This window comes from Scyliorhinus torazame, chromosome 1 (genome assembly GCF_047496885.1).
Source record: "Scyliorhinus torazame isolate Kashiwa2021f chromosome 1, sScyTor2.1, whole genome shotgun sequence".
In the NCBI taxonomy this organism is placed as follows: domain Eukaryota; kingdom Metazoa; phylum Chordata; class Chondrichthyes; order Carcharhiniformes; family Scyliorhinidae; genus Scyliorhinus; species Scyliorhinus torazame.
In genome coordinates, this window is record NC_092707.1 from 394,986,275 (window position 1) to 395,000,574 (window position 14,300).

The 14,300-nt window shown below is 43.7% G+C and overlaps 1 protein-coding gene across 4 annotated transcripts in view; it reads right to left on the reverse strand.

The window, feature by feature from the left end:
• The window catches only part of LOC140427690 (mitogen-activated protein kinase kinase kinase 21-like), a 126,070-nt gene that overhangs the window by 26,393 nt on the left and 85,377 nt on the right, over window positions 1–14,300 (reverse strand). For all 4 annotated transcript variants that reach the window (XM_072513203.1, XM_072513193.1, XM_072513212.1 and 1 more), the window contains exons 4-6: window positions 10,865–11,040; window positions 4,836–5,076; window positions 3,462–3,584 (exon numbers count right to left, since the gene is read on the reverse strand). In XM_072513203.1, coding sequence (XP_072369304.1) covers window positions 3,462–3,584; window positions 4,836–5,076; window positions 10,865–11,040 — 540 coding nt within the window. The remainder of the gene's footprint in view (window positions 1–3,461; window positions 3,585–4,835; window positions 5,077–10,864; window positions 11,041–14,300) is intronic.

Consider the following 14,300-nt stretch of genomic DNA (forward strand, 5'->3'; position numbering starts at 1 on the left):
AAATGCTGGCCTAGACAATGATGCCCACACCCTGTGAAAGAATTTTTAAAAAAAATCTGTCATCCTTACCTGGCCTGGCCTGCTCCAGACCCACAATAAAGTGATTGACTTTTTGTTGCCCTCTGAAATGGCCTAGCAAGCTACTTAATTCAAGGGCAATTAAGGAATGGCAACAAATGCCAACTTTGCCGGCGATACCATGAAAAAATGAGTTGGCAACTGGTATGATGTAGGACCTACCACAATTCTGGGGATTTCTGTTCGCAATAACGGTTATGAGGAAATAATCTCTCAGCAAGCATAGCATGCATGGTTAGATGGCTATAAAGATCTTCAACTTTCCTTCACAGTTTGTAGAAAGTTAAGATTGACAGGATCAACAAATATCTCTACCCAGAGGAAAAGCAAAGTTGTTTATTTCTCTGTATGTCCACCTCTTAGAAAAACTACTTTTGTCAAAGATTTGCGCCTGGCTAATCTGTGCCAATTGTGTCCCCATCTCTAAAGGCTGAGGTTCTGACTATAATGCCACAGGCACCAATAGTTTTCTGCTGCTTCGAAGCTTATTGTGCCTGTAACATACATTCCAGTGGCAGCATTCAGTGATGGGGGGCTGGTTTAGCACAGGGCTAAATCACTGGCTTTGAAAGCAGGCCAGCAGCACGGTTCAATTCCCGTACCAGCCTCCCCGAATAGGCGCTGGAATGTGGCGACTAGGGGCTTTTCACAGTAACTTCATTTGAAGCCTACTTGTGACAACAGGCAATTTTCATTTCATGGAAGCCTAGCCCAATTCTAACCCTGCTGCATAGATTTTGCGGAAGAGGCAAGTGTCATTCTTGCCCTGGGTGATTTCTCTGTTGCCCTAGTTTGAGTGCAGAGGACAATTTGACCTTCCATCAGGCTGAGATCATCATAATCCACACAGATGTAAACAGAAACACCCTGATCCAGAGGTCTGGACATCAGATGCTGTTTTTTTACCCAGTTAACCATTAGCGCTAAATACCTCTGACATGCAAGTTCCCGTGTTGTGGTTCATTTTGTTCCTGGTGTTGGTATAGCACCAGAACCTTTTTCTTTTCTTCTTTTTAAAAATAAATTTAGAGTACCCAATTCATTTTTTCCCAATTAAGGGGCAATTTAGAATGGCCAATCCACCTACCCTGCACATCTTTTGGGTTGTGGGGGCGAAACCCACGCAAACATGGGGAGAATGTGCAAACTCCACACGGACAGTGACCCAGAGCCGGGATAGAACCTGGGACCTCGGCGCTGTGAGGCAGCAATGCTAACCACTGCGCCACCATGTTGCCCGGTATCGCACCAGAACCAAGAATCTGATCAAGTATGTGCCTAATGCTGGACGAGGATGTGCAATATCCAAATCAAAATGCCATTTCCCTGGCCAAATGAGCTGTAGAGAATACAGAATGTTTGCATTTTCCCTATGATATCTAAACTCAGTCTCTGAACTAGCCTCGAATTCTAGGCTTACTCCCTGGAAGAGGCAGAGCTGAAGGCCTCTTTAGAACATAGAACATTACAGCGCAGTACAGGCCCTTCGGCCCTCGATGTTGCGCCGACCTGTGAAACCACTCTAAAGCCCATCTACACTATTCCCTTATCGTCCATATGTCTATCCAATGACCATTTGAATACCCTTAGTGTTGGCGAGTCCACTACTGTTGCAGGCAGGGCATTCCACACCCTTACTACTCTTTGCATTGGGAAGAATTAAATTGGGGCTGTCAGTGGGATGGCCCTTCCAATGGATTAGGTGATTAGACTAGCATATTGTAAAATACCCTATTCATAGGGACATCGGATTAATCTCATATGATTAAGGTTTTCTTTTTAAAACTTGCAAATGGCTTGTAGATTTTAATTTAGCTATAAATGATGAAATTATTCAAGTTGACCATTCCTAAAATGCTTAGGGTTCAACGTGTCAGGATACAATTTATAGCTTGTTGCAAGTGCAAGATATGTCGTCCTTGTGTGCTAACTTATTTGTACCCATGGGGCCAAGATAGCGGTAGGAAGCAGGGCAATAAGCCATGGTGGTTAGTTACATGCCGGGATGGTAACCAAGTTGGCATCTGGTATTTTGTAGGAACCACCACAATTCTGGGGATTTTGTTCACAATAACTGTCATCAGGAAATAATGATTCAGGAAGCATAGCGTGCATGACGAGATGCCTATAAAGATTTCAGCTTTCCTTCACAGTTTGTGGTGATAGTCTAGATTGAAAGGATCAACAAACATCTCTACCCAGAAGAAAAACAAAGTGATTGAATCTTTTTCTATATCGACCACTTAGAAACATGGCATCTGTCAAAGACTTTCTAGAATGCAATATACTACATTGCAACCATATTTGGTATTAGATTCAAAATAAATTCCGACACGAATTGTTTTGGTAAGGCCACGCACAGTTGAAAATGAGATGATGGCATAAACAGCCTAGGAAATGTGTTAAGTTGTGAGAAAAGTTCAAACGTGCTGTAGATGTCAAAACCAGACTCTGCCATCAAAAGGATGCCGACACAAGTTATCGACCAGAGACTAACCGGAACTTGTTCAGTGAAAGTAGGACTTGTGGTCAAAGTAACGCAGGCAAAAATATTTAATAAAATTAATTTGACACTAAAAACAAAAGGAAAGTCCATCACCAAACTGGTACTACAATTGTAAAGTAGTTAACTGCACTATTTTAGGGGACTGGTGTACAAGGCTATGAGGGGCATGGACATGGTGGATAGGGAGCAACTGTTCCCCTTAGTTGAAGGGTCAGTTACAAGGGGACACAAGCTCAAGATGAGGGGCAGGAGGTTTAGGGGAGATTTTTGGAAAAACCTTTTTACCCAGAGAGTGGTGACAGTCTGGAATGCACTGCCTGGGAGGGTGGTAGAGGCCTCACATCCTTTAAAAAGTACCTAGATGAGCACTTGGCACGTCATAACATTCAAGGCCAAGTGCTGGCCAATGGGATAAGGTAGGCAGGTCAGGTGTCTTTCATGCGTCGGTGCAGACTCGATGGGCCGAAGGGCCTCTTCTGCCCCGTAGTATTCTGTGAAAGGGTGGAGCCTTTTTGGGAAAAGTCAAGACTACTACAAGAAATGAAAAGCAAGATTTTGGTGCAGAATAAGAAACTGAAGAAAAGTGCCTGCACAAAAACAAAGGCACACATTCACTAAACGTTATTTGGACACCCTGGGCGTACCTAAACCATATGGATTTGCAGCTTCTCAAGGACAATTTGGAATGTGCAATAAATACTGGCCATGCCAGTGTCACCCACAACCTTTGAGCAAAAAAGATCCTGCCCCTCAAATGCAGTAAAATTGCATATGGAGGATAAATAACCGAATAAAGAATCATATTTCAATCAATGCTCTTTCATGTGCCTTAATTGGCAAGCACAGGATAAAATGATGGAACTAGCACTGCACTTACGCTGTATAGCTCTTAGTCGTGGGATGATGGTGGGGCTGCTTGGTGGACTATAGCTGCTGCCGTTCAAGCTTTTCCGCTTGTCGAGAGTTGGAGAGGCTTGAACAGTGATCTTGTGCTGAAAATCTAAAAATTTAAAACAATTGAAATGTCACAATGCACACTGAACATGGTCCATCACAGTTAAAAGTCCGATTCACAATATTGCAGGGATGAAATGAGTCAGGACTTGGAGCAACAATTTGTTAACAGGATCAATCAATATAGGCGATGCCTCATCAATCTTCTCAAATCCTTCAAAGAACAGATTGATAAGGAAATGCAGTGGATGTGGTTAATGAAACCATTAAGCCTAATTTCTAAAGTTATTGAATTGACAAGTCGGGAATCATGCTAAACCTGCATTGAGCTTTGTGTGCAGTTCCAGCTGCCAAATTATATAAAGCACTGGAGAGTGTGCAGAGATTTACAAGGGCAATACCTGAATTGTGTGGGTATTCACATCAGTAAAGGATCGAGAGGCTGGATCACTTTTTCTGGGGAAAAAAGGCAGTTGAGGAGGGGTGGACCTAATAGAGGTTTTTAAAATGATGAAAGGTTTTGACAGAGCGAACACAGAGAGAATGTTTCCTCTTGCGGGGAGGATCATAACATAAGAGGCCATCAATAAGATAGTTACCAAGAAATCTAATTGGGAGTTCAGAAGAAATTTGTTCACCCAGGAGTGGTGAGAATGTGACTTTCGCTACCACAGAGTGGTTGAGGCAAATAGCATTGATGCCTTTATGGGGGAGATAGGCAAGCACATAATGGAGAAGGGAATAGAGGCTTACAATGGTGGAGTTGGATGCGGAAAGATGGCAGGAGGCTCAAGTGGAGCATAAACACCGGATAGGGCTAGTTGGACCAAATGGACTATGCACCGTATATCCTATGCACCATATATCATAGGCAAGATACCCACCTAAGAGACTTACGATGAGGAAAACAAACGTTGCTACCAGGACAGATGGTGAGAGGACCAAAAGTAAAGGGAAGGCTAAAAGGACGGTAAAGGTGCTATAATGCCGGACATTATTCATCCAGAAGGCAAGAGAGTGATCGCAGGTGAATTTGACTGCTGGGGCATCACAGGACCATACTGTCCTCACCCAACACCCAAACAATTGTACTTTCCAGTAGGGATCACTCTAGTGATTCAGTCCATGCACAGACACATTCAACTCTGCACAGACCAAAAATTGGACCTTAAAACATTTTATTTAAATATGTTTCTTAATATACATCATGTTTCTTAATATTACATCAGTCTGAAATGTTGTGCCTCGAGTATTCTCCTGTTTGTACACCCAGACATTCTAGTTTCTAATTCCATACCTGAAGGCAAACTGATTCGGTTTCCATCTTTTAGCTTTAGCCGGTTTTTCTTGAACTTGCCTTTTCTTTTCTTCACTTTTGGTTTCTCTTGATTCAGCTGAAAGATGAGAATATTCAGCTCACGCTCCAGAACATCAATCTCCCGTTCTGCCAGCTGCTGCTCCCGTCGCTTCAGCAGCTCCTCGTGGGACTTCTGCTGTAGCTCCGCTCTGGTCAGCTCCTCCTCCCGTGATCGCAACTCCTAGGAAGCACAAAGAGGACAAAGCTAAAGGGATGACTGCCAGGTCTGGGATTGGTTGCAACCAGGTCACAGCAAAAGTGAGAATGACCATTAATATCATCAATCTTGGGCGGCACGGTGGCTCAGTGGTTAGCACTGCTGCCTCCGGGTGCCAAGGACCCAGGTTCGATCCGGGTCGGGTCACTGTCCGTGTGGAGTTTGCACATTCTCCCCGAATCTGCGTGGGTCTCACCCCCACAAACTCAAAAAGATGTGCAGGATAGGTGAATTGGCAATGCTAAATTGCCCCTTAATTGGAAAAAAAGAATTAAGATGTTGTTGCATTTTTAATTTGCACTTTGGACAACAGCTCAAAAGTCATTATTTTCAGTCCTGATTCTATTCCATAAATCCATGCTAATTCAATGCTGTATTTAACTTAAATTAACATCCCAAGGTGCTTTATGTAATAAAACAACTACCCAGCCAAGGGAGATATCCTGAAGAAGGAGCACACGTTTGATTACAGGTGGCTTTTATGTTGGGTCTTGAGAGGAGAGGATGGTGAAGAAGTGGGGAGGTTTTTGGAACGACATCTCAGAATGTGTGGAGCTTTGGCAGCTGAAGGCACTGTTATCAGCAGGTGGAGAAAATAGTTGGGCAGTGGTGCCATGAGGTCAGAGGCAGAGGAGCAAGATTTCATGAGTGGGTGCTATGAACGCTGGTAGAACTTTCAGAGATAGAGTTGAGACCATAAAGGGATTTATATTAGGATGCGGATTTTAAATTTGATCCATTGCCATAACACAGGGTGGGGCAGAACCCAAAACTCTCAAATGCGACAACAGCCCAAGTGTTTGCAACATTTACAACAGTTATGTCACTGGACAGATTTAATATTTTGATATTAATAAACAAGAAATCGTACTAACCTATTACTTCTACAATACTCCTAATTCAATTCTTCAAATTTGTCCCACTAGTGACAAGATCTTTCGTCACTACTTGACCTAGTATTAAACAGCTCAAAATGCTCCCTCCAGACAAGACTATATTGAAATATAAAAAACTAAGATGAGTGTGAAGCAAATGGTTACAGATCTGCCACTGGTGGCTTTAATGAGTTCATAGCATCAAGTGATCCATCTCCTAAATCTAGTGGCAAGTACTAAAAAGTTCAAGAGAACTGTGTGAAGACTTTCTCTGTCTACAATTACACTTTAATCAAATCATGGTGACTTCAGTTTTCCAAACATCTCAGTCATTGTGAAATTAGAAGTGTTGACCTCAATAAAATTAAATCCACACTTGGGAGAGTTACCCAAGAGAATCAAGAGTAACTTTCACACAGCATAGCATATGGATTTTCAGCCATTTCAGACAGCCATGATGTGGAGATGCCGGTGTTAGACTGGGGTGGGCACAGTAAGAAGTCCTACAACACCAGGTTAAAGTCCAACAGGTTTATTTGGAATCACTAGCTTTCGGAGCGCAGTTCCTTCCTCAGGTGACAAAAGCTAGTGATTCCAAATAAACCTGTTGGACTTTAACCTGATTTCAGACAGCAGCAGTGACTTGAGTGACAATGATACAGTATGGACAGGAAAAACAAAGTCGTCAAATGTATATGGCACCAACTGGGTGGCACGGTAGCACTGTTGCTTCTCAGCTCCAGGGTTGCAGGTTCGATTCCCGGCTTGAGTCACTGTCTGTGCGAAGTCTTCACGTTCTCCCAGTGTCTGCATGGGTTTCCTCCGGGTGCTCCGGTTTCCTCCCACAAGTTTAGGTGTTTTAGTAAGCTCAGAGAAGGAGGCAAAAGAGGGGGAGGTGTGGCGCTGCTAGTCAAGAGCAGTATTACGGTGGCGGAGAGGATGTTAGATGGGGACTCATCTTCCGAGGTAGTATGGGCTGAGGTTAGAAACAGGAAAGGAGAGGTCACCCTGTTGGGAGTTTTCTATAGGCCTCCAAATAGGTCTAGGGATGTGGAGGAAAGGATGGCGAGGATGATCCTGGAGAAGAGCGAAAGTAACAGGGTAGTTATTATGGGAGACTTTAACTTTCCAAATATTGACTGGAAGAGATATAGTTCGAGTACATTAGATGGGTCGTTTTTTGTACAGTGTGTGCAGGAGGGTTTCCTGATACAATATGTTGACAGGCCAACAAGAGGCGAGGCCATGTTGGATTTGGTTTTGGGTAATGAACCAGACCAGGTGTTGGATTTGGAGGTAGGAGAGCACTTTGGGGACAGTGACCACAATTCGGTGACGTTTACATTAATGATGGAAAGGGATAAGTATACACCGCAGGGCAAGAGTTATAGCTGGGGGAAGGGCAATTATGATGCCATTAGACGTGACTTGGAGGGGGGTAGGGTGGAAAGGTAGGCTGCAAGTGTTGGGCACACTGGATAAGTGGAGCTTGTTCAAGGATCAGCTACTGCGTGTTCTTGATAAGTATGTACCGGTCAGGCAGGGAGGAAGGCGTAGAGCGAGGGAACCGTGGTTTATCAAAGAAGTGGAATCTCTTGTTAAGAGGAAGAAGGAGGCCTATGTGAAGATGAGGTGTGAAGTTTCAGTTGGGGCGATGGATAGTTACAAGGTAGCGAGGAAGGATCTAAAGAGAGAGCTAAGACGAGCAAGGAGGGGACATGAGAAGTATTTGGCAGGTAGGATCAAGGAAAACCCAAAAGCTTTCTATAGGTATGTCAGGAATAAGCGAATGACTAGGGAAAGAGTAGGACCAGTCAAGGACAGGGATGGGAAGTTGTGTGGAGTCTGAAGAGATAGGCAAGATACTAAATGAATATTTTTCGTCAGTATTCACTCAGGAAAAAGATAATGTTGTGGAGGAGAATGCTGAGACCCAGGCTATTAGAATAGATGGCATTGAGGTACGTAGGGAAGAGGTGTTGGCAATTCTGGACAGGCTGAAAATAGATAAGTCCCCGGGGCCTGATGGGATTTATCCTAGGATTCTCTGGGAGGCCAGGGAAGAGATTGCTGGACCTTTGGCTTTGATTTTTATGTCATCATTGGCTACAGGAATAGTGCCAGAGGACTGGAGGATAGCAAATGTGGTCCCTTTGTCCAAAAAGGGGAGCAGAGACAACCCCGGCAACTATAGACCGGTGAGCCTCACGTCTGTAGTGGGTAAAGTCTTGGAGGGGATTATAAGAGACAAGATTTATAATCATCTAGATAGGAATAATATGATCAGGGATAGTCAGCATGGCTTTGTGAAGGGTAGGTCATGCCTCACAAACCTTATCGAGTTCTTTGAGAAGGTGACTGAACAGGTAGACGAGGGTAGAGCAGTTGATGTGGTGTATATGGATTTCAGTAAAGCGTTTGATAAGGTTCCCCACGGTAGGCTATTGCAGAAAATACGGAGGCTGGGGATTGAGGGTGATTTAGAGATGTGGATCAGAAATTGGCTAGCTGAAAGAAGACAGAGGGTGGTGGTTGATGGGAAATGTTCAGAATGGAGTTCAGTTACAAGTGGCGTACCACAAGGATCTGTTCTGGGGCCGTTGCTTTTTGTCATTTTTATCAATGACCTAGAGGAAGGCGCAGAAGGGTGGGTGAGTAAATTTGCAGACGACACTAAAGTCGGTGGTGTTGTCGACAGTGTGGAAGGATGTAGCAGGTTACAGAGGGATATAGATAAGCTGCAGAGCTGGGCTGAGAGGTGGCAAATGGAGTTTAATGTAGAGAAGTGTGAGGTGATTCACTTTGGAAGGAATAACAGGAATGTGGAATATTTGGCTAATGGTAAAGTTCTTGGAAGTGTGGATGAGCAGAGGGATCTAGGTGTCCATGTACATAGATCCCTGAAAGTTGCCACCCAGGTTGATAGGGTTGTGAAGAAGGCCTATGGAGTGTTGGCCTTTATTGGTAGAGGGATTGAGTTCCGGAGTCGGGAGGTCATGTTGCAGCTGTACAAAACTCTGGTACGGCCGCATTTGGAGTATTGCGTACAGTTCTGGTCACCGCATTATAGGAAGGACGTGGAGGCTTTGGAGTGGGTGCAGAGGAGATTTACCAGGATGTTGCCTGGTATGGAGGGAAAATCTTATGAGGAAAGGCTGATGGACTTGAGGTTGTTTTCGTTGGAGAGAAGAAGGTTAAGAGGAGACTTAATAGAGGCATACAAAATGATCAGGGGGTTGGATAGGGTGGACAGTGAGAGCCTTCTCCCGCAGATGGAAATGGCTGGCATGAGGGGACATAGCTTTAAACTGAGGGGTAATAGATATAGGACAGAGGTCAGAGGTAGGTTCTTTACGCAAAGAGTAGTGAGGCCTTGGAATGCCCTATCTGCAACAGTAGTGAACTCGCCAACATTGAGGGCATTTAAAAGTTTATTGGATAAGCATATGGATGATAATGGCATAGTGTAGGTTAGATGGCTTTTGTTTCGGTGCAACATCGTGGGCCGTAGGGCCTGTACTGCGCTGTATCGTTCTATGTTCTATGTTCTAAGTCCCGAAAGACGTGCTGTTAGGTAATTTGGACATTCTGAATTCTCCCTCTGTGTACCCGAACAGGCGCCGGAATGTGGCGACTAGGGGATTTTCACAGTAACTTCATTGCAGTGTTTAACGTAAGCCTACTTGTGATAATAATAAAGATTATTCTAAAAGTCCAATTATACAGTCTTGTATCTTTTTACACCAGGAATTACTGCAGTGAAGCGACTGTGAAACATTTTGAGTTGCAGCATCTTGCCACGTTCATCTTCGTGACATGACGGGACATATGCTGAATCCTCTTTTGATCCCCATCCCCAAATTACAACCTGGGCTTCAAAGATAGGCCACAAACAAGGGAGGATAGGCATTTAAATAAACTGTGTTTATTTTGGAATTGGGAGTTGTCAGCCATTGCCTTCAAAATAAGATTTAAGGATCCCAAGCATCAATGTTTTCAGGATATCGGTCTCCAAATGTTATGTTATTCTCCATACTATTAGAGGGCACCATTTTAACATTACAGGTTATGTCCAAGCAATGGTTTTCAGATTATACAGCACACAGATTAGACTATAACCAGATATAGATTTCTTCCTACTTCAAATGATCAAAAAGTAATTACTGAATCCAAACACTGTTCCAACGCATCACAACTATAAGCAGGGTAGTTAATGTTGTCTGGCCAGTAAAGGGCAATCATGCTTCAGTGAGTTATTTTTAAAATAAAGGGGCAGCACGCGGCACAGTGGTTAGCACTGGGACTGCGACGCTGAGGACCCGGGTTCGAATCCCGGCCCTGGGGTCACTGTCCGTGTGGAGTTTGCACATTCTCCCCATATCTGTGTGGTTTTCACCCCCACAACCCAAAGATGTACTGGTTAGGCGGATTGGCCATGCTAAATTGCCCCTTAATTGGAAAAGAAAAATAATTGGCTACTCTAAATTTATATTAAAAAAATAAAAAATAAAAATTAAGCTCCACATATTTACGACATGAGGTGACTAACCAGTTCTTTCTTTGTTTTGTTGGTGCTAGTTGTGGAACTAACATTGGACAGGACACTGGGAAAATGTCTTACTCTTCTTAAATGGGACGTCTCTTAATGTCCATAAATATCCACCTCAATGGAACGAGCAGAAAGTGCCTCAGACACTCATTGAAGAAAAGAGCGTCTGATATTACAGTCGGTTTCTATCAGCAGCTACTCTGGAACGTCAATCAATATCTGTTCCAGCTCTGCCTTACGACATCAGCTAAAAACATTTAAGGTGACACAATTTTAACATTGTACCAAGTACATTCGAAGCAGTAAAGAAAAGAAAAAAATCACTCACTTTTTCCTTTGTCCTCAACTCATTAAACATTTGCTGTATTTCCATTTTCCAATCATCTTGCATGGAATGAAAGGATTCTTGGGGTAAATCAGTGATGACTGTTGTCTCGATAGCAGTGAGCTGCTCCAAAATGGTCGCAAAATTTGGACGGATGTGAGGATCCTGGTCCCAACATTCTGAAAGGTTCAACAGGATTGTTAAAACAAAAACTTAATCTATTGTTTTCTTTCCTGAATGGTCTCCCCTTCCCTACTGGAAGCATCAACTCTTCCTTGAGTCGGGCTCCACGGCCAATGGCACCCCTCGAGGACCTGCGCTATATGGTCACTTCATATCTGAAGCTACGCAGTGCTCATTGACAGGCTATTAGACCTGGAGGGCATAACAACATGGCCTAAATCTCCCAAAGACTCACTGGAAAACAATCAGGAGTGATAATCCTAGCTATCTTTTTCGCTTTAGTCCAAAAATATATTTTATTCATGAAATTTGTAAAGGAGCATTTTAGTGGGGGTGGGGCTGGTGCTCCTTGGTGTACAATAGTGTGTTTGCAGCAGCTGAATTAATTAATCATTAATGCGTCACTCAACACTTAGTCCCGCATCTCATATTGGGTCAGCCAGCAACAATCAAGGCCAGCTCCTTCCACTGGAATACCAGTTTGGAGGTCTACTGTAGCTTCCTAACTGCTGTCGGAGGAAGAACTGCTGCAGCACCGACCATGACGGAACCCTAGTTCCTTTTGTTTTGAATAACTTGGTAGCAGTCCAAGAGAATTATGACTTGTTCCGTTTTACACGAAGAGTTCAGAAAAATACATGTTCATAAAATTAGAAAAGCAGAAAATATTGCAATAGTTTGTACATTAAAAGATTGACAACTTGGGCCGCAAGGTGGCGCAGTGGTTAGCACTGCTGCCTCACAGCGCCAAGGACCCGGGTTTGATCCCGGCCCCGGTCACTGTCCGCGTGGAGTTTGCACATTCTCCCTGTGTCTGCGTGGGTCTCACCCACACAACCCAAAAGATGTGCAAGGTAGGTGGATTGGCCATGCTAAATTGCCCCTTAATTGGAAAAATTAAAAGAAACATAAATTTTTTAAAGATTGACAACTATAGTTCCTTTTTTTTGCCATCTTGTGTAATGCGATTCATCCTGGAGAAGGACAAAATTCATTGTCTGGTGTGTATTGGGTAGCTGATCACAGCTGGGCAGTAAATCTGAACGTAGTAACCGTGAGTTAGTGTGTATGGGGGTGAAAAAATAGCAACTCTTCACTCCTGATCCCCAATTAGCCCTTCTTTCCAAGAGTGTCACTGTGTAACATCGGAAGAGGAGCAAATGTGCATGACTGGGATTCCCCCACCTCCATACATTAATAGCCAAGAATAATGACCACTTGAACAAAGAACTGAGGGCTTTCTCCACCCATAGAACTGTATGCCAGCAAGAAGTCAATGTCTACGTTTGTGCCAATCTGGAGTTGGATTACCACCATGCAGTCTTTGATCAAGCTAGGAAGATGGCAGAATTTTTAAAAACACAAGCAGGAATTGCTGCATTCTCTTTTAACTCGACTGCTCGAATGATAAACAGTACAGTAACCAAGTTAAACAATTAATTTTATCAAAAAACCCCAAACAATTCAAGAGACTCAGATGATGGGCCAAGGTCCACAATGCAGGCATCACCAAGACAGAGAAAACAAGGTGAACAACATCTAATAATAATAGCTTATTGTCACAAGTAGGCTTCAATGAAGTTACTGTGAAAAGCCCCTAGTCGCCACATTCCGGCGCCTGTTCGGGGAGGCCGGTACGGGAATTGAACCCGCGCTGCTGGCATTGTTCTGCATTACAAGCCAGCTGTCTTAGCCCACTGTACTAAACCAGCCCCTCATCTTCCAGTTAGGCACGTTACAGCCTTCCAGTCACAACATCGAATTCAACAACTTCAGATGATTAGGTCTACCCCACCTCGACCCCTTTGTTTCATCCCATTTCATTTTAACTGGCTTTTACCATTTCTTTCTTGTCTTTCTTTATATATATTGCCCCCCATCTTATCCCCCTTTTCCTTACCTTTTATCCCCTTTGCTTCCCCATTCCCCTCCCCTCACATCAACATCTGTCACAGTTTACTCTCTGATGTTAGTTTCTCTGCTGTTTAGCCTTTCACACCTTTTGTTCCCTCTGGGGCCTGCCATTAGCACTCTGTTCCCTTGGTTTCTGTGGCTATTAGCACTCTGTTCCATTGGTTTCTGTGGGTGTGACTCATTTTTCATTCCCTCACCCCACAATATAGATTTTTCCCACTTTCTATGTCTTTTAACTTTGACAAAAGGTCATCTGGACTAGAAACGTGAACTCTTTTCTCTCCCTACAGATGCTGCCAGAACTGCTGAGATTTTCCAGCATTTTCTCTTTGGTTTCAGATTCCAGCATTCGCAGTAATTGGCTTTTGAATAAGGTGAATCAGTCAGTATTATTACTTGTGCACAAGACAAATACAAGGGACACCAACCAGGCTATCCCTATAAGAATTGGCAATGCCAATGAAGCGACTGCCCCAGAGGTACATATTTACCCATCACTCCCATTACACACAGATTGCCATATTTTACTATCCCCAATATATGAAGTACTGATCCCATTCTTGGCAAAATTACTTCTACACTCGCCAAAGGTTAAGCTGCAATTTCAACGTGTGATCTTTCAGCTGTGCTCATGTCTTGAATTTCTTGGACCAGTCCACAGGGTCAAGCCTACTCCCCAAGAGCAATAAAGTTACTTAACCATGGAATAAAAGCAGAGAGAATTTGAATTAGAAAGACCCATCCAGAACATTACCCTGTGATTAATATTTTTCCCCCTTTACAAGTTAACAACAAAGAAATGTTATTGGAACATAGGGGAAAGGAGTAGGTCATTCAGCCCCCTGAGCCTGCTCCACCATTCAATAAGATTGTGGCTACTCTGCCTTTGTCCCAACTCTACTTTCCTACCTGCACCCCCATACCCTCAGCTCCCTTATCAAAAATCTGTGCAACTCTTAACTTGCACAAATTCAAGGCCCTGCTCTCTGGAGAAGAGAATTCTACAGAAAAATGACCCTCAGATAAAAGATTTCTCCTCATCATCACCTTAATCAGTAGAGGTCTTATTCGTAAACTGTGTCGCCTAGTTTTAGTCTCCCACAAGTGGAAATATCCTCCCGGTATCTACCCTATTAGTGGGCAGCATGGTAGCATCGTGGATAGCACATTTGCTTCACAGCTCCAGGGTCCCAGGTTCGATCCTGGCTTGGGTCACTGTCTGTGCGGAGTCTGCACACCCTCCCCGTGTGTGCGTGGGTTTCCTCCGGGTGCTCCGGTTTCCTCCCACAGTCCAAAGATGTGCAGGTTAGGTGGATTGGCCATGAAAAATTGCCCTTAGTGT